The sequence below is a fragment of the Tubulanus polymorphus genome, chromosome 11, assembly GCF_964204645.1.
Source record: "Tubulanus polymorphus chromosome 11, tnTubPoly1.2, whole genome shotgun sequence".
Lineage (NCBI taxonomy): Eukaryota > Metazoa > Nemertea > Palaeonemertea > Tubulaniformes > Tubulanidae > Tubulanus > Tubulanus polymorphus.
This window is the reverse complement of record NC_134035.1, coordinates 5,599,457-5,620,413: the sequence shown is the minus strand read 5'-3', so window position 1 is coordinate 5,620,413 and position 20,957 is coordinate 5,599,457. Positions and strand designations below refer to the sequence as shown.

Genomic DNA, 20,957 nt, shown 5'->3' with positions numbered 1-20,957 from the left:
ATAATCACAGAAACAAAATATTATCATAATATCACCAACGGTCATTTTGAGCCCGTGTTGTGAAGACGAAATCAAATCCCACACATGATCGAACCTGAAATCCGTATGAAATATTCACATGGTTTTACAGAATTCATACATTATAGAACATTGAATAGTTTCATTAAAAGTTTTGCTGAAAAAATAGGTTTTGAGAACAAATTTTACCAGGTCTGTTCGGACTGTAGGTGAATACAGTATTCAGGTTCACCTAGTTCTGGAAGTGGTTGTATCCACACTAATCGACGTCGCTATACGATCCTAGTGTTTTACCTTGGAGAGGCGCAGTGACCGAGTGGTTTAAGCCGCCGGTCACTGGTCTCGTCAATCCAGGGTCTATGGGTTCAAAACCTGGTGGTGATAGAGTCTCTTGGTCGAAAGTTCGTTTATAAATCCCTGCGTGGCGCTTAGCGGGTTGAGGGTGTTAAAAGAAAAATGCTATACCATGTGGTAACATCAGACACTTCTCAAGGTTCTCGGTGAATATCCCAGATGCTGACGCTGGTTACGACAAGGCTTTATCCCCGGCTGAGACTAGATTTTTCATTTTTATTTTCCGTTTTGGGATAGATGCTATAGTCGTTATAACGTTTCCTGATACGAAATGAAACTACTCAATCCATACTTCAATCGGTTTAGATGCTATTTTCCGGCGCGTCGATGCGCTGCTGTATATTTAATGGCTATACAAACCGCAATTCACCCAATACAACCATCAGTCTCGTGCGTGCTGCATTCCGTTTATATCAGAATAGCTTTGAAATTGCACTCATTAAAACTGTTGATTCAACTTACGTCAGAGAGAATAACAGAAACGACGCGACGATTGTGGAACTACAAAAGAAATTTGTTCATTTCTACGAAGGTCTCAAAGTTTGCGATAGAGGGAAAAATCCCTATTTTAAGATCGGGCAAAGTTTGTGTAAGAGACAACGATTTCATAACAATGCCCAAATCGTGACAGAGCTGACAGCAGAATTTGTCATTCTATCATCGTGTTGTCATATGCATCAATGACACTTTTACAAGCGAACCGTGTAACGACGCTACACGGAGACAACACGGTTAAAGAATGTAAGGTCTTCGAGAGAAAAACTCAACGAAAATTATGGATTGAACCACACAATTAATGTCAAATCAAACGGATATAGTAAAAATTATTCATGTACTCTTTTAATCGTGTATTACATTTTTGAGAGCATCGCAATTCGAAATCCCCGGTCACCGAATTGCTGCCGATAATTGGAAAATGAGCCGGACACTTTATAGGCCTTGCTTCCGGCAGCGAGAAGGGGCCTCGAGATGTCGCGTTCCAACTCGACAAGTCGCCATATTTATGTCGACATACCGCGATATATCGCGTCAAGTCGACATGACTATGTCGACATATCGTGACGTTTTCACGACAAATTTCGCTTTTTCGCCCATTTTCCACGGGACAAACCGTCATTTGAAGACATGTCTAAATGTAAGACGAGGACACCTGTAATATGACGACAGAGTTTCAAGTCGTCATGAATATGTCGACTTGTCGCGATGAAAGTGGTCGAGAAAGCGAAATTTGTCGTGAAAACGTCACGATATAACGACATATTCATGTCGACTTGACGCGATATATCACGGTATGTCGACATAAATATGACGACTTGTCGAGTTGGAACGCGACAACTCGAGGCCCCTTATCGCTTCCGTAGATAAGGGGTCTCGAGATGTCGCGTTCCAACTCGACAAGTCGCCATATTTATGTCGACATATCGCGATATATCGCGTCACGTCGACATGAATATGTCGATATATCGTGACGTTTTCACGACAAATTTCGCTTTTTCGCCAATTTTCCATGGGACAAGCCGTCATTTGAAGACACGTCTAAATGTAAGACGAGGACGCCAGTGATATGACGACTGAGTTTCAAGTCGTCATGAATATGTCGACTTGTCGCGAGGAAAGTGGTCGAGAAAACGAAATATGTCGTCAAAACATCACGATATATCGACATATTCATGTCGACTTGACGCGATATGTCGTGGTATGTCGACATAAATATGGCGACTTGTCGAGTTGGAACGCGACATCTCGAGGCCCTTTATCGCTTCCGTATGATAATGATGATGATACCGCTATGTATTTCATTCTGGGTTGAGGTCCTAAATGCTGGCGGATCATTGACGATCAAAATATAGGAAATCGAGAACAGCGATAAATGTTGATAAATGTTTATCTCGGAGTGGGTGGCTCCGGGATATAGACTTAAACTATATATATAAGCAGGAGATCGTAACGCTATTTGATCGGAGTCACCCACGTTCGGTTAATATTTACACTTCGAAGTGTCCGCACGAATTAGGCGAACCTATTATTAGCGCGTGCGCCCTTTCAGTCGTCTGTCGACTGAAGGTCGCATTATGCTGCCATTAGCTTCCGAATCGGACAATATTTTATCAACGGTTACAGATCTAGAAAGTAAACATTAGCTCGCGCGTGTCTTTTATTTGTATTTAGCCTGTCATCAAACTGCTCATCTACTACGTGAAGTACTCTTTCTCTATCGCGTCACGCATGCCATACGTCACGATCGGTATAATGTGTGTGTGTACGCGGGTTTACATGGTAACGTGAATTTTCGCCGGTCTATTGCCGGAAAATCGTCTGAAGCTCGGCACAAACACAACGCGCACGACTCCGAGACGATTTATCGCGTATACTATTTCTGAACGTCGTATAAATTCACGGGGAGCAGAAAAGAGAAAGCGGCTGCGAATGATGATAAACGTGTTTTCTTTGCGCGACCTTTTTCCTGTACGCGGAAAAAGAATGTCGCAGTCTGGTGTTTCGATATGAAGTGTGAACGATTCCGGCGCAGAAAACGTCGCGTGGATCAGATTATATACCGCGCGGACACCTGGGTTACGCGGCTTCGACGCCGCTGATGCCTGAATTTGATTAGGTTTTCAATGATATTCCCCGCAACACATAATACGGAAAATAGATCTCCCACCTATCAGATTACAGCTTATTCCATTTATTGATATCTGTGTACATATATATACACCGATGCCGCGTTGAGATACGTCACTTTTATATCCGTTGCTAAAAGTGTGGTAGTCATGATATACGTAATTATCATTTGAATATAGCTTTTACTTAACTCGAAACATAGTTATTTTGCTTTGAAACAAGAAGGCAATTTCTGACGCCGTACAAAAAACGTTACAATAATGTATACAACTACTATTCGTGGTGTTTCTGTGTGAGTCGATGTGCACTACGTCATCAATATTGGCATTTCCGATATAACAATTGTATTTGTGAATTTTGGCATTTATTTTGTAAATGAAAATTATTTCATGAACTTTCATTTTTCCGTTTGATAAATCTTAACGATTATTCTTAAGAGGAAGTGCACTACGTCATCAATGTATCAAGTTTAGGTCAATTCAATTCAATTCAATCATCTTTATATTCAAATTCAAGATTATTTCGTTGATCCTTTGTCATCATACAATTATATATCTCATTATCGTCGACAATATTAAGCAATATGTGTGTTATTTTTCAACGCTTCAATAAACTTTCAAGTTAGGACGCATGTTGAATGTGGCACACACTCCACCAGTTATGTTACCGTCAGCAATGTAGGTTATGTAGTATGACATTTTGAATTTACAATACCGTGCACTGCTATTTGACGAACAAAATGGCGCAATTTGATGCGGTTTAACGTGCTATGGTGTGACACGCGTGCGACACGCGTGCATTAGTGACACTATCCAGGGGCGCATGTGGGACAAATTGGAAGGCCGCATCCAGGAGATAAGAAAAGGTATTTCTCGGTTAGAGTAGCCACGCCAAAGGCCACTAGCGGGTTCCTCGATCTAGGGTTAGATTCTTTTTGAAGAAATCCATTCTGAAAGATGCACTTTTCAAGAGGGCGAGTGTCAGATTTGCAGGTTGCTACATTATCTGTCGTTACGAAAGGGCAACATGAATGGTAATGCGGGCGTCCAGACCGCCGAGACCATCCCCGAAAATCCGCTATCGCCGCGATTGCCAAAAGTTCATAGTTCGTATTTAGGCATTCGTTTGACTCGCGACCAACAACAACATCAACGAACAGTTCGCCGCTTAGCCGACACAGTTGATGAGTGCAGATAGGATATAAATAATAAATTACCAAGTAAGTGTGGTTCAAATTATAGCTTATCTGTATAGATAAAACCTGGACAGCGGAATAACGCGGTTATCGAGCATGCGCTACTCACGGGATGTTAATCTAATTTCAGCGCCAGATAATCCGGTCGATCGAGTAACCACTGTGGTCAAGGCGTTCTTGAACCTAATCAAATAAATCGTAAGGTGCACCAACTCAATACATAGGCGAATACATGAATGAACACGTGTGTAATGTGTCTGGCGGCCGTGCGCGCCTTTTTTCTACGGTCGGGACCGCCGCTACATTTGTTGGCAAACGCAATAAGTGATTTACACGACAGACCCTCGACGTTTCTAAATCCCCTGATTGTAATATCTTTTGTTGTTGGGGCGTGCTGAAAATCTCTGCAGCTCTAGCAAACAAACTCTGACTTATTCGTAGTCATATGTATTGAAAATATACAGGTTTGAGTCAACCTCAATCTCAGGCGGTATGAATGGTCGAAGAGACTCATAGGACCGGTTTTATAGACTGTGGTATTAACTTTAACCTACGAGCAATTATCTCACGAGATGTTGAGATAATTACCCGTAGCGTTAGGGGTTAACTCGGTTCATTTTCAATTGAGTTAACTCCGGGTTAAAGAGTTTATACCAGTCTGTAAGACCGGGCCCTGGGCTTGGTTTTATAGACTGGTGTTAACTTTATTTAACCCAGGGGTAAACACTTTATTTAACCCAGGGGTAAACTTTTTCAATTCATTTTCAATTGAGTTAACCCCGGGTTAAAGAGTTACCAGTCTAAAAAATGGGCCCTGGGCTTGGTTAACCGATGTTAACCTTGTCTAACCCAGGGGTTAACTCGATTCATTTTCAATTGAGTTAGCCCCGGGTTAAAGATAATACGAGTCTAAAAAACTGGGCAATGGATTCGGGACGTTGCACCTCGATTCCTTATTTATTCATTTCACGCGCGGAACTCTACGCAGCGCAGTCAGAGATATTTCTCAATTTAAACGCGCCATTCAGTAAATAATTATCGGATCCCCATCGATTCGATGGTTTTCAGTCGGCGGTGGCTCGGATCGATCGAATCGTCTTACTCCGATTTTCGCGTATCGTGAATATGAACTTTTTTCAGCCGTTGTAAAAGACTGACGGCGCCGCGTGGGTCGAATAGCTGATTTATGAATTGAATTGAACCAATTTCGCACCGACTGCTTCTTACACACTTTACAATCGATGACTAGCGATCGATAACGCGACGAAGGCTGGTCGAATGGGTCGTAAATTTTTCGCGAAAACTTAGTCGAAACCACCAGCTTTCGGGATAAGCCCGCGTCTATTGATGCTGTTAAAACTAGGGCCCAGTTCCACAGTGGCGAGCGTGATTGTCATTTTATATCTGCTTTATTTCTCAATGTTTTATTATATCTTAATTATTCTTATGTTTTTACACTTTTTAAAGCGCCGTGATTAAATTCAATTAGTACGGTGCTATATAAGATAATAAATCATTATTATCATTATCATTATTGTTATCATTATTCTCATCATTAGCCATGAAATCGAACCCGTTGCGACTTCGACGGCTGAGCAAAGAAAAGCAATAGGGACCGACTCTTCGCTCACCGGCGGCTGTTTTGATTGTCTTCCATTATTTCGTGCATATTTGATCTGAAAAAAGTGGCCGATCGTCTCGAAGAATCGTCGGTTAATCAAATAACAATAACGATAAGGAGACTCGCGGAGGTAGAAACAAGCATCGTCGACACTACTGTGTATGTTTGCCTTATAACCCTGTATACGGTTTATGGATCTCGAGTCAACTAGCTATATTCGACGGTCTAGCCGCTGAAATGAACACCGTAACGATGGCCTTTTATTCCGTAATCGGTGACCTTTTTTTCTAGATATTTAAATGGACTTCGTCGATTTTTGTCGAGCAAAACTGACAATTCCAGTAATTTCAGAAATTCCAGAAGGTTATTTATGCAAGGATCGAAATTCGTGGCCAACAGTATCGGTCGGACTGGGATTAGGTCTGGAACTGGGAGTGGGAGTGCGACTAGGACGGGGACTAGTCCAGAAATTACACACAGGGACAGAAAGCCAGTAACTTCCGGATTAGGTCCGGGAATGGGACTGGGCCTAGGTCTATGACTGGGACTGGGAAAATATCCAACAGCTCTTGGATATAAGGAAATGCTACAACGAACGAGTCATGGTCTCGATGTACAACTGATATTGTTATTAACTTTAGTGTTAATGCAAACATAGGTAATTCATATGAATTCTATGAGCTACAGAAGTTGGCTTTGATTATTCAGCTCAAGAATATTCGAATATATTAGATACGGTACCGAATATGAATCACGGTATGGGAATTTTAGATTCATCGTGGATTCCCGATTCGTCTCTTAAGGCGGGCGTAGGTCGGCCTTGCGACGGCTTGCGACTCATTGCGACGCAATTCACTGCGACCGCCAGCGACGATCGCAACTAGGCGCACACAGTCGCCGATAACCGCGTGCGATCGACTTATGCCCCCACTTGCGACGCAACGCGACGATCGCATCGCGTCGCAAGGCCGACCTACGCCCGGCTTTAGAAATCGAATTTAATATAATGATAGAGAAACGTGCGTTGAAAATAGACCCGAGACAGAGTAAACCACGTATATAAACCGAATCGGATGTTTTGGGACTGGAAGATTCGTCACCACTTTGAAAAAAATGCAAAGGTCAGACTTAAACAGCTTACGACTTCGATATATTTCCGATTATTCAGACGATGGAAATATGATACGACTCGGAAAATCAGACCTCAGAACTGAAGTCGATTTTAGTACGAGAAGACAGATAAATGTACGGAACCCGTGATATCCCTCCTACTCAAGCCGATCCAAACTAACGGATGGTTTACTGAATTTTCAGTTCCTTCCGATGGACAAAGTAGTATTTTGTGAATAACCCACAATTACATAAATTTATAGATTTGTTTAGATCGTCAGATGTATAACTCCGAAAGCTTTCCTTATTTACACGAAGAGGTCTCAAATATTTTGAATAACATTGCTGTATTATTTTCTATCTATCATACATCAAATGCGTCTTGGATAGATGTTAGCCTTGCCTATCACCTATCCAAAATAAAACAGAATTTTGTTTCTGATTATGTATAACATGTGGTATTGTCTTTTTACTCTAAGCAAATGTACTTTCGTTGCGAGTGATAGATTCACATTCTATATTCTATTCTATGAAATGAATAATTATATAAACGTCACTAACCTTTCGTTTAAAAAAAACGTATCCTTTCCACTGAACGACGACGTAATATTATACTCCGTTCGTAATACGAATAATGATAATAATAATCATCTTAACAAATTAATGCGGTGCGGTGCTAATACGCAATCTGTGACTAATCAAGAGACGAGATCGTTTAATAAATCGATCACGATTTTCGTAGCTCCGCGCGCCCGGCGAACGCGACACTTTCTAACTCTCGAACATGTTCGTCCCCTTGTAACGGGGGAAATACACAAATAAATATCGAGGTATCGGCCCGCGCATACAACACACGTTCGGTCGGGAGTAGTGATTTATCCGTCGGTAGACTTTCTTGCCGTCGTTTTGTGTGTCTATACGTGATGGTGATGATGATGTACGGGAGTTGCGCCAGCAGTGGCGGAAGCGACTGAACGTGCGAGGATCACCGACACGTACGGTAGCTGCGTCTGATGGCAATAATAATATCGCGTCTGTCTTGCTCGCTTTTCTGTCCCTCCATTAGGTTTTTTTTTTGGTCGACGTTTTTTTTGTGTGGAGATGTTCTGACTAGATTTAATTATCGATATCAGAAATAAAGCTGATGAAATGAAATACGGAAACTACCGTCAATTTTCTATCGCTTTACCCAAAATTGGCCGTAATACGACCAGTGGAGCAGCGCAGTCTAAATGAAACAGAAATTATTTTTGTTATCAGTTTTAAACACTGTATGGAAAGATGATTGAAGGAATCCCACAATTCAAATTTTATACGATAATTTTTTTTTAAATTTCAAATAATTATCATTTAAACTTATTATCAGGATTTATCATTTTATGATTATTACTTGAATAATAATTATTTAAATAATTATCATTCAAATAATAGATTTTTTTCAAATAAAATTCGAATGGTTGGATTTCTTCAATCATCTACAGTGTACACGGATTAGAGTGTTTATTCTACATCTAACTACTAACTATAAACATTGTCAAAATGTCTTCTTTTACTGTAGTTTATCATGTACGGTTATGATGAAGCGTTGTCGGTAGTCGTGTCTATATCGGGCTCAGAGGAAATTCGTTGCTAACAGAAATAAATCTTTTGCCTTTTGTCGGCCTTTCAAATGCGCCTTCAAAGTCCACAGAACAGAGCCATACTTCCTTCATAATTTGCAGATGAATATGGCGCAGATTTTGTCGCTTCGTTATCAAGACGCACACGAATAACAAACTTGTCTTTTTCTTGTTTGCTTGTTAGATGCGGATGAAACATGGCGCGATTTCCTGCCCGTGTGTGTGTCCACATGAATACTACGGCGGAGGAATGAAAATAGAATAGGAAATCCAGGACGTCGCTGATTGTGAGTACATTATTATTTCATCGAAATCTGAACACATTTTTGAAGCCCGATTCTGAAACTCGGACAACACGCGTGTGCGTGTATTATCAAATTACGACTATTGATTACCTCGGGAAAAAATGTCGTTTTCCACCAGAGGAAAAAAAACTGTTCTTTTTCACTAAAAGATTTCTTCATCGATTTCTACCTCCGCGCATAGAACGGACATAATATTCAGAATCGGGTTTCAATAAGTAAACGAAATTTTTATCAAGGGAATTTGTAATGTTCAGGGACAGGTTGCACAGTCGTGGTTGAGATTTAAGTTTGAAACCAATATTTGTCTAACCAATGGAACAACTTGAGACCAGTCTAAGATCATCTTAGTTATATAGCCAATTTAGTATCTTGAGACCAGTCTAAGACCATTTTGGTAATCTTTAGTCAATATGACAACTTGAAACCGGTCTAAGGCCATCTTAGTTTACCAACTTAAGACCGGACTAAATTCATTTTGGTTCTGTAGCCTATCTAACAACCAAAGACCGGTCGAAAGAACATCTAAGTTTACCAGCTCAAGACCAGTCTCAGTTAATTTTGGTTCTTTAGTCAATCTCAACTATAGACCCGTCTAAGAACATCTAAGTTATACACCCAATCTAGCAAGCTAAGTCCAGTCTAACGATTCGAAACTAGTTTTCGGATGTGAGAGTCACAACTGTGCAACTGTACCCGCAAGAACCCGTCGACGAGGCTTAAATCGATCTAAAAACATGTTCGCCACGTGAAAGATTATACGCATCTTGAAAGGTTTCTCTAAATTTTCTTGTCCCGTCTCGACTAGTAATATTAGCTACGGTTAACGTTTACGTAGCTTGTTTCGTGTGCGGAACGAAAAAATCTAATTGACGCACAGTAAACTGATATATCCATGTATTATCCTGCCTGTTACACTCGGGATTTATCGTTCACGACCTACGTTAGGAAGCTCGTAATGGTGGCACTGGATCCAGGGTCCCAGTTGACACTGTTGTTCTACGCCGTTGACCTGTTACAGGTATAACCCTACGTTATGACATGATATGATATGATTTATTTTCAAGTAAAATTTTTGCAGAATTAATGAATAAGCAAATACATTAAAAATGTAATAATATCAAATGAATGACCGCTTTGAAGTAACAGTTAGCTTAAACGAGAAAGCAGCCCTAGACAAAGAGAATGAAATATATAAAATGAAAGTAAAGAGATGAAAATCGACATGATACGGATCGTCATAAATCGTATTGTCGAAAAGAAATCCCAGTTTGGTACGAAAGCGTACCGGACATATTTTCGTTTGAAAAAAAATCGTGGTTAATTACTCCCTCGGAATAAACATCGGTAATCACTTTTAACCGAAGAAACTAGTTTATTCCGAGCTAATCGGAATAAACCTTGAAAAACATTTTTTTGCAATTTTCTTTTACAAATTAGTGTGCCCCCGGGACGCTTCCGTAGTCGGGGATGTATAAAATGTGTGCATTTGCCGTGCATTGAGCGCGATTCGTTTTGTATCTGCGTTGTTTATCCATTTTATACGTCATCTGAGCTTTTTACGATAAATCGACGATAAAAGGATTTTTATATCGAAAACTAGAATCATTCTGGTCTACGCGGGTTTTCTCGGGATGTCTGGTTTTGGCCGACACAGGAAATAGATTCGTTTCCGTTTCATCCTGAATTCATTTATCATTGATTTACGGATCGCGTGCGCGCCAGATTCTAGTGTTGTCTTTAGCGCACCGCGCACAGGCTAAAACGACTCTGACGACGATTGAATTCAATCGTGAATCTAAAAAAAACTAAGGCACTTCCAGTGCATCTGATGTGAATGTATTTTGACAATGTCACCACGGATTATTACATTGTAACTGTACATTGTAATAGCTATGCGCTAATGCATTATGCCGCCTTTCAATATCTTAACGATCATTACAATTATCATTAATACCAGCAATCTATTTTCATAAAGCATATGTACCATTATTAGCTTTTTTCAATTTTACGAGGCTGGATAAAATTAATTTATCTCAAGTGGCTCGTATAGGCGCATAGATGACTGTAAATGTGTGCTGCTTTGTGGGTTGCCAGGATTCATATCAGAGATAGTGAGTAGCCATACCTCAGTCATGCTGACCACTGTATTCAGTCTCTATCAATTCTATCAGTCTCAATCAGCTTCATGCTATGACCAGTCTCTATCAGTTTTACCAGTTATGCTGACCACTGTATTCAGTCTCTATCAGTTTTACCAGTTATGCTGACCACTGTATTCAGTCTCAATCAGCTTCATGCTATGACCAGTCTCTATCAGTTTTACTAGTTATACTGACCACTGTATTCAGTCACTATCAGTTTTACCAGTTATGCTGACCACTGTATTCAGTCTCTATCAGTTTTACCAGTTATGCTGACCACTGTACTCAGTCTCAATCAGCTTCATGCTATGACCAGTCTCTATCAGTTTTACTAGTTATACTGACCACTGTATTCAGTCACTATCAGTTTTACCAGTCATGCTGACCACTGTATTCAGTCTCTATCAGTTTTACTAGTTATACTGACCACTGTATTCAGTCACTATCAGTTTTACCAGTTATGCTGACCACTGTATTCAGTCTCTATCAGTTTTACCAGTCTCAATCAGCTACATGCTATGACCAGTCTCTATCAGTTTTTTTTAAAGTTAAACATGCTGACCACCCCGTTGTGACCAGTTTTTATCAGCTACATGACCCCGTTGTGATCAGTCTCTATCAGCTAAAAGCTGACCTCGTGACCAGTCTTTATCAGTTTTATCCGTTGCTCACTGACCACTGTGACCAGACAGTTTTATCAGTTATACGCTGACCTTGTTGTGACCAGTCTCTATCAGTTTTATCAGTTGCACACTGACCACTGTGACCAGTCTCTATCAGTTATACGCTGACCTTGTTGTGACCAGTCTCTATCAGTTTTATCAGTTGCACGCTGACCACTGTGACCAGTCTCTATCAGTTTAATCAGTTGCATGCTGACCCTGTTGTGATCAGTCTTTAGCCGCGATCACACGAGCATTTTTGGCCCGGGCCAAATTTGCTACCGTAGACGTAGAACCATGCATGCGTGTTGATTCATTGAGGAACCTCGGTGGAACAAATCTCCATATCGATTAGGAATAATTAATATTTATTTCCATCATAAATGAAATAGATATAATACATTAGACATCACAAATGATAACTTCATCTAATACTCGTAATAACCATTGAATTATACTGCATTCGATATTACAAATGTTTTACAGTCGTTTCTGTAAGCGCGTTTAGTCGTTTGATAAAAACTACGGAAGATCAGCTTTCAGTACCATGTGGATGTAGAGTGTAACAATGCAGAAATCAGCGACGCGAAGAGTAGACGCGACGGGAGTTTAGGGTCGGGTATTGCAGCAGTAGCGGTCATCGTGTTACAATTATTCTCCCTGCAGCAACGAACCTGAAATAAGATATGATAAGTTTGATGATAAGTTTTGGAATGATAAGTTTTCGAAATAGTTTTTCATCGAAAGTAATTGTAAACAAGATAGGTGACAACGTGACCTAAGTGCGTAGGAAATGATTCTTGCGAAAGAGGCAGTTTATTGTTGTTAAGGCTGGCTTTCGCGAGCGTTTTTGAAGGCAGAGCTGGAAACCGCCGCGGCAAGGCAGTTTCACGACCGCCTTGCCAGCCAGTAAATTTCCTGTCGAGAAATCTTGCGATAGCTCTTTCCAGCTGCCGTATTTTCCTGCCGGGGCCCAATGTTGAGCGTTTTGACGGGCGGTTTCCTGCTACAGCTGGAAAATCAAGCTGGAAACCGCTTGTGTGTAAACCAGTGTAGATACTGAGAAACTCAGATCAGAAAATTTTGGCGTTTCGGAACGCTTTGTATCTTGTTAAATTCCTCACGTTCCTCGTTAATAGATGCGAGAAATCCCACAAATATTCTGCCAAAAATGCAAAGTTCTTCGATGATGGCTAATAGTTTTTGCCGAATCGTCGCTCAAATACGTATACATTTTTTTTTTGCTGAATTATTTTGGGATTTCTCGCGTTTATTCATCATACACGGATATTGCGTTTCGACTCGTTCTTCGTTGAATTCCTATACAATATGCACCATTCTCATAACACCCCTACAAATTTACGCAACTTTTTAATTCGATCTCGTACTATATGCGCTCAGTGCACTGGTTTATTTTTATATTACGAATGCTATAAGCGCCTGGTAACGTGTTAATTCAATAATTCCTCGCCGCATTCGTAGCTTGTCTACTCGCATTAGTCGTGTAGTCATGCTCTGTCGCATGCCTGATGTATGAAAATGTCTACACTCCGTTGACAGTGTGTACGTACAGATCCTTATCGAAAGAACACGACTTGCGTTGACCTTTTCTTCCGCTTGGCTCCACGAGTCCTTTTGAATCGCGCCGATGGTGGGGCCTTTGCTTTTAAGAACAGAAGTTTTAAATTGGCACCCTACTCGTGGTAAGGCCTTTTTTTAAAAGCTTGGTTTACGGGTTAAACCTATTCAAATATCATTTCGGTGGAGGAAATAAAGATATTTGAAACAATTCCCTTAGTGAGATAAAATCACTTTTTGAAGGAAGGGGAACTGTCGATAGGGCAATATACATATGTCCAAACAAATGATTCTTGGAAATTTCGAATTCTGCACACTGCGATCAAAAAAGCCAGAAAAGTCATTCAAGCCAGGATTCTCATCCGGCGGAGGTGAGACAATTGTTTTTGCTCATCTTTTTCACCGAATTCGTTCCACGGACGAGAATAAAGAAAATATAGAATACATATTTATTTGATTTTTCTTCAAATTTGGAGGCGGTTTCCGTAAACCAAGCTCTAAGGCCTAAGTTTCGACGAAAATTCCAACTTACCGATAGGTGGTTTAGGTAGGTTAACGTACTACCCATGGCCGTCAACTGAGCGAAATTGCAATCGCCTGTGATTTCACATCCGCGAATAGCGTGTAGATTCCTGTAGCCGTCCATGTAAAATCCATACTGCAATAAAAAGATATCAAATTACATATTTTGTGGTGACCGATCGTGATTATATTTGGTAATTACTTAGAAGGTATATCGTGTCGGTATTGCTGAGATGTTAGCGGTAATTTTTCAAAACTAAACCCTGAATCAACTTCTGGATCTAGTTTTATAGTCAGATATATATTAACTCAACTTTGACCCTGGGGTTAACTCAATTCTTTTTCAATGAAGGGGAGGGGAGGGGAGAGGGAGAGGGAGAGGGAGAGGGAGAGGGAGAGGGAGAGGGAGAGGAGAGGGAGAGGGAGAGGGAGAGGGAGAGGGAGAGGGAGAGGGAGAGGGAGAGGGAGAGGGAGAGGGAGAGGGAGAGGGAGAGGGAGAGGGAGAGTTTAGGTCCCTTAGTCACCATGCACATAAATACATAATTCTTAACCAGCCAGCCATTGGTACAACAGTTGACCATATTTAGTAAGTATACAGTATAAGTACAGAACTAGTGGTGTTAACAAAATGGGATTTTCCCTCAGTATCGATTCTATAAAACACTTTCTTTCAAAGCTTGTACATACAGCGTTGAATAATTAATTAAGGTCGCTTGATAGAATAGAATAGAATCTTTTTTATCGCCACGGTCACCGTTACTTCGAACTCCCTTCGCGAACATTTCCGTATAGTAGTAATAAGCGGGTTAAAATCATTTACTTACGTAGCATATCGGCGTCAACGTCGGATTCGCGTTACATTCCTTCGAAAGATTCGCCAAATGGTTGATTATGTCGACTTGTTGGACGCATTTATCGCTGAGGCTTTGCGCGGGTTTACCCGAATCGCAAGTGATGCAGTTCAGACCACGACTCGAACCTGAAAACAAAACGTTTCACGCGGATAGTACCGAGGACTGACGGACGAACGGCCTTAAAACAAATCATCGAGCTAAAAAATAACGAGAATCCCGCAATGATTATGAAAGACAAAGTTCGAAAATATTTTTTCCTAGAGCAATAACTCAGTATTCCTGAAGATGGCGATTAGAATACAGTCGAAACGTCGAATAAACTACTGACTCTCACTGAAAAAAATATTTTCGGACTTGTCTTTCATAATCATTGCTTCTCTTTTATCTTTCTCTTTTATTATCATTTTTGTGATTATCGTAATTTTATTTTCACAACATGGGTTAATGGTGTATTATTAATGGTGAAGTTATCGAGGTATGAACTTCGGTGATTTGATATTTTGAATCTTATCGAATCTGGTGCTGAAATTTTAGAGAAGCGTTGCTCCGGGGGGTCGGTTGCTCAAATGCTAACCATCAGTGGATAGTTGACTGTGGCAATTATAACTTTATTTACAATGGATAACTGGTTAACTTTAACCAACCTTTGATTTGATTGCCCCACGATTAGATTTCTGTATGTTTGAACCTGATATGATTGATAAAAGCATTTCATTGGCCGATCAAGTAAAAGGAATCAAAGGCAAATTCGGTGTTATGTGTGAAAATGATTTAGACTTGTACTCGCACAAAATGTTGAAAATTGAAACAATTTCCGCATAGCATGTTTTGAATATCGAGTAAAAGCAGTTGCGAATTCAGTGGGCAAATTGGAGGTCCAGCTTTATTATGCAGAAAAACGATGTCGTGAAATCATGTCATGTATAGCATGGACTATTGAAAGAAATTCACGGCCGAAGTTCTTTAGGCATTTCACTGTGTATTGCAATGCATTCGATAGCGACTCGTTCGATATTATTATCAGTAAAAACATCGAGAATTGTGCTTACCTGGATATACGGCTAAAATGAGTAAATGAATTAGAAATGCCATCGTCGTCGATCGACTGCGGCGGCCGAGTATCGTGTTAGACTGTTCTATCGCAGATCGATACCTTGATAAATGCTATGACTACCACAAAAATCCAGTCTATAAACCTCCGTGTATGTAATTCACACTCGACATTTATGTAATCATTGCTCTTTAGCTGCTGTCTTCGATCGGCTGTTGACAAAATAATTTCGATAAAACTTACGAATCCCCGCTACGAGTCAATGCATGTATACACCGGGAACGTGACCACGTATATTACTGACTGATGGGCTGTATAATAGCTGTGGCAATTTATTGCACCGGTCATAATTAATTCCCCTTTATCTAAACTACAATGTAAACTACTAAAATATCTACGAAGTGGTCTTATGTTTGCGAGGCTGTTCAGGTTTCTTTTCCTAATGCCCAGAGTCCCGTAGCATAGTCATTTACTTGAGTCCAAGACTGGTCTTAAATCTTAAATAGTATTTAGTTGGCCTTAACAATGTTTGGGATAGACAATCTTTTCCAATGCAAATTGGCTTTTGTCGAATAGCGCCTCAGTGACCAATACGTAATATATGAAAAAACTGGAGAGCTGCCTTGAGAGATTCCTTTAAGGGTTAATATTATGCTACTTTTAAAGACAATATCAAGCTTGAAGATTTATATGTCTTTGGATTGTCTGATAGTCGGATAAATAATTTATCTAAATTACGTACCACCAATCATACATTCCCAGTAGAAACAGGTCGATGGACAAATTCCTCCAGAAATGCAAGAATTTGCCACATTTGCCAATGGCATAGACAAGATTCGTTTCTCGGGTACTTGGAAAGGCATTATTTCTCCAACAAAAGAAAACAACATATTATTTATTAGTTAGTTTATTTTGTTAGTTGAATAAATACATAGTTTACACATTTAACGTAAGCCGGTACTACTAGATAGCTACTAGCTAGCGTTGGTCTTTGAGGAAGCATTTTTTGGTTGTAGGTGTAAAAGCATTACTTCTCCAACAAAGAATATATATATATACAACTATTTTAATTCGTCAGTTTATTTTTTGACACAGTTAACATTGACCATACTTTAAGTACTAGATGCGCAGGTTTTTATGGAATGATTTTTAGTTGACGGGTTGAAAAAGCATCACTTCCCGGACAAAGCATATATACAACTATTTTCATTCGTCAGTTCATTTTCGTTATTTGACACAGTTAACAATGACCAATACTTGAGTACTACTAGATGCGCGGGTTTTATAGGAATTATTTTCAGCTGGTGAGGCTCGTTATGATAATACGAATGCGATAGATGTCAGAAGAACGACTGTCTGTAATCGTGGACGGTTGACGAACGCTGTGGCAGTCATCGTGTTACAGTTGTCTCCTTTACAGCATCGTACCTATGCATATAAACGAGAAAAATAACTTTGAGAATCTATTGAAGCCGTAACTCATTTCTATATATTGTCGCCCAACATAATATAATATTTAAGGATCAATAAAGTCATTTTTTTTTTATTTGAGTTTTTCCGTATCGCTTCCGTACAATCAGCCATACGGCAAAAATGAGTAGAATGAAAAATGGAATACGTTACGATCATGTTGTTGTCCTTCATCGGTAGTTTACAGGATGAGGTGCACTTTCCGCTGATCTCGCAGCCACGTATAGCTTGCTGTTTTCTATTTTCGTCTTTGTAGAATCCGAACTAAACGAAATAAGTTGATAATAATCCCACAATCGTAGAAATCCCACAATCGTAAGTCGACTTAAAAGTTTATTCGAATATATAGGAATATTTCGGGTGGTTACTTAACACCGTTTTTCGGTGTAAAATATTTTTTTTCGTACAGATGTTTCATTTTACGAATTCGCGAGGAAAAATTGTCGAGAAAACGTCACGATATGTCAAACTCTTCAAATAAATGTGCAGTGTATTAATACAGAAATGTAATGTTATCGACCACCCGAAATATTTCTAGTATTTTGAATAAACTTTTCTAGTCAGTAATTTATCTTTTGTGGGATTTTTTACTCGTATTGTCTCATCACGGATATTGTGATCTATAAGTCAAACGGTAGCTATATTCTAGTGATCTTCGACATTGATGTTTTCGCACCAATCACAATCGCTTCGCCTTTCAGACCGGATAGGAGATTGTTTACTCCTGCCGGAACCAAAATTTCCAATCGGGTACCCGCACCGCCACTGTGGCAATCGAGGATTCCACGTATGGCAGGCGAGGATCCGCCAGGTTCGCCAGTGGTTACGCGGTTACCGCGCTTCAATTTCTTCTACATTTCGATTGAATTCGAATCAACTTTTCTTATTAGTTAAATCAATTTTCAGTAAAACTACACCGTACGATCATTGGGAACGTCGCTCTCATATCTATGTGATGACTACCCCATTGTGTATACTTCGATTTAAACGAGAAATTCTGCTATTTTGACAGGGACCATCCAAGTATATCTGTACTTGAATTTCCGATTTCGAAATCGAACCGTCTTATTCGTTCGCGGCAGGCGTGACTGGTGGGTTCTGTATAAGGGACATATTAAACTATTCAAGCCAGGAGAAATAAAGAGATGCAATCATCCATATTATTAGCTGAAATAATCGGGTTTGTTTTGGGTATGAAGTGTCGACGTTTCTCAACCAATCACACCCGTCATCAACAATTATTTAAAGAGCAAGTTGTTTATTTCTGTCGTTGCATATACGTACGTAGCATAATGGCGTAATCGTCGGGTTGTTGTTGCAGGTTGCCGTTAAATTTGGAACGTGGTTTTTAATATCGTTCTCCGTGACGCATTTAGAGCTGAAACGATTCGACGCCACACCCGAGTCGCACGTGATACAATTAAGACACTCGCAAATACCTATAAAACATGTGTTTAAGTCGTTTCACCGGACATTATCTCGTAATGTATATGATAACAAGGCATCTTCTATTTTCTTTTTTTCACTTCCGTTACTGGTTCTCCAAATATCTTGGCGACATTTTATTCATGATTACCCGTCGCCCTTAAGGTTGCAGTCCCCGACCTGACGTATTAACAATTAGCAGGGGGCAAGGGGGCAGTTTGGAAAAGTGTCCTTTTGCAAATATCATTGTTATATCCTATAGAACCGCATTTTTGGGTTTCTCTACCCCACCAAAAAAAAATTCAAAAGGTACGGCCCTGCATGTTAATATCGCTAGTTAGTGTCATTTCGACTTTTTCTATAAACATATACATCTGATATACTCGGAACAAACGTGGGTAAAAGTGCAGATCCGCACCTCTCCGCGTAAACGGTTCAATCAATTACGTTAAATATCATTGTTTCAGATTCAAAATGTCATCAGCAATTCAGTACATTGCCATTGGTTAATTTTAAGATATCTTCACTAGAGAGTAGAAAGATTTTAGCCAGGATTCTGGCATTCAGCAGATTGCGTCAATCACGAGAGGTGCGGATCTGCACTTTTACCCAAACGTGTAACTACGGAATATCGTGAAGAAAGATTGCAATATTATGGTACAAACCTGGAAACATGGCCCCGACGAGGAGTTGAACAACGCAGAGAATCATGATCTTTCTCTTTCAATGAAATAATACTGTGGAAACGCAACAGTTTGATACGCGTTCAGCTGCAGCCACCACCATCACCACCATCCCGTATAGCGACAGGGAGATGGAGACAGAGAGAACCAACAGACACGCGTATTGTACTGTATTAATAATCAATGCTTTCACGTTCACTATGACTACCGACCGATCCAAAACCTATTCCTATATCGCAGAATTGCGCTCGCTTAAACAGCCTAATTGGAATCTGTTATGATTGAGTATTTGAATTGTATTCGACGATATAGTTTTATATACAACGACCGTGCGAACGAATCGTTCTTATTACTATAATCATTATTGTGATTCTTTGTATATTGATGTAAATTATTCTGGAAATAGATATATGGTATATGGTATTTGGTATATGATATATGGTATATGGTATTTGGCATATGATATATGATATATGATACATGATATATGATATATGATATGAACGATGTATATTGACGGTAACTTTCGCTGGAACCGATGATTTCTTTTTTTTTGGGGGGGGGGGAGTTATTCCCTTCCCGAGATCTAATAATAGTGAATATTCCGTAACAAATTCTTTATAAACTTTTATAAACCAACATTTATTTGAAATGCAAAATAAATTCGTTCATTTCACTCATATTCCCTTTCGAAAATTCAGTCCCTAATTCGTATTACGTTATCCGTATTTTTGTTTATTCCCTTAGACAAATACGCGATCCCGTTGTCCGATTTCGAAAATGTAAAACCTATCGTGTAATCCGTATCAGCTGTCAGGAACATGTCGACTGTATTGAAAAATGAATATAAGACAATTGTAATCGAGGTTAATGCGTGGTCAATGTGAGACTCCGTCTCATGTCATAGTCTCGAGCTCATTACAAAAATGGTATCTTTTTCGTATTTTCGACACGTGTCCTTATTGTAGCCACATCGGTCCAGTTCAACAGTTTCGATTTAAGATTTATTAACTCATTGAAAATGAACTCAACTTTAACTCAGAGTTAACCGATGTAACTCGCAACTGTGGAACTGGGTCCTGATTTTTGAGTAGGTAACTTAAACATCTTTAAACCGACTATTGTATACGGGTTAAGCACGGGTTAAATCATCGTTGATACGAATTATGATTAATCCGTAGAATTAGGGATTATCTGTTATCCGTACATAGATCCGCACTAAAAAGCTAGTTTGACTGTATAGTCTGCATGACGACGTTTTCTCCTGATGATAATCATAAGTCTTGCCATGAAAGAAAATTTCATGGTTGATATCAAAATAGTTAATTAGCGATTCCAAGAGCCACTTTTCACGGCAAAAATAGATTTTATTTCCATAGCAACAAAACAAAGAAACTGTTTGTCGAATGACATTCGATGTTTCTATTGATAGCGAAATGCAACTTAAGAGCTTTTCAGCAAATGAAAGAATAAAAAAATGCAATTATCTATTTGGATCCAGCTCTAAGGTTTCGATGTAAGTTCAACTGAGAGTTGGATTTGATTAGTATACATTTGAGTCAAATTCTAGTGCATTAATGTCACTCTACTAGAAAATGGCTCGTGTTACCTTTTAGTTATAACTCTCATAGCTCTTTTTATAGTCTTATATCTGAAAGCCTGATAATTGTTTCTATCCGTTATAGTTCATTGAAACATGACTATATCATCCTCTATAAGAAAAG

General features: G+C 39.6%; 2 protein-coding genes across 2 annotated transcripts; both read right to left on the bottom strand.

Annotated features, from left to right (window-relative positions):
- Positions 1-12,144: 12,144 nt before the first annotated feature.
- Positions 12,145-15,799, bottom strand: LOC141913254 (uncharacterized). Its single transcript, XM_074804728.1, has 4 exons — positions 15,654-15,799; positions 14,575-14,729; positions 13,761-13,886; positions 12,145-12,324 (listed from the first exon to the last, which is right to left on the bottom strand). The coding sequence occupies exons 1-4, from the start codon at positions 15,694-15,696 to the stop codon at positions 12,190-12,192; spliced, it is 459 nt and encodes a 152-aa protein (XP_074660829.1). The 5' UTR covers positions 15,697-15,799; the 3' UTR covers positions 12,145-12,189.
- A 1,170-nt stretch (positions 15,800-16,969) lies between these two features.
- Positions 16,970-19,356, bottom strand: LOC141912945 (uncharacterized). The gene is made up of 4 exons (XM_074804380.1): positions 19,216-19,356; positions 18,410-18,564; positions 17,279-17,389; positions 16,970-17,083 (listed from the first exon to the last, which is right to left on the bottom strand). Exons 1-4 carry the CDS (start codon positions 19,259-19,261, stop codon positions 16,970-16,972), a joined length of 426 nt encoding a protein of 141 aa, XP_074660481.1. The 5' UTR covers positions 19,262-19,356.
- Between the last annotated feature and the right edge of the window lie 1,601 nt (positions 19,357-20,957).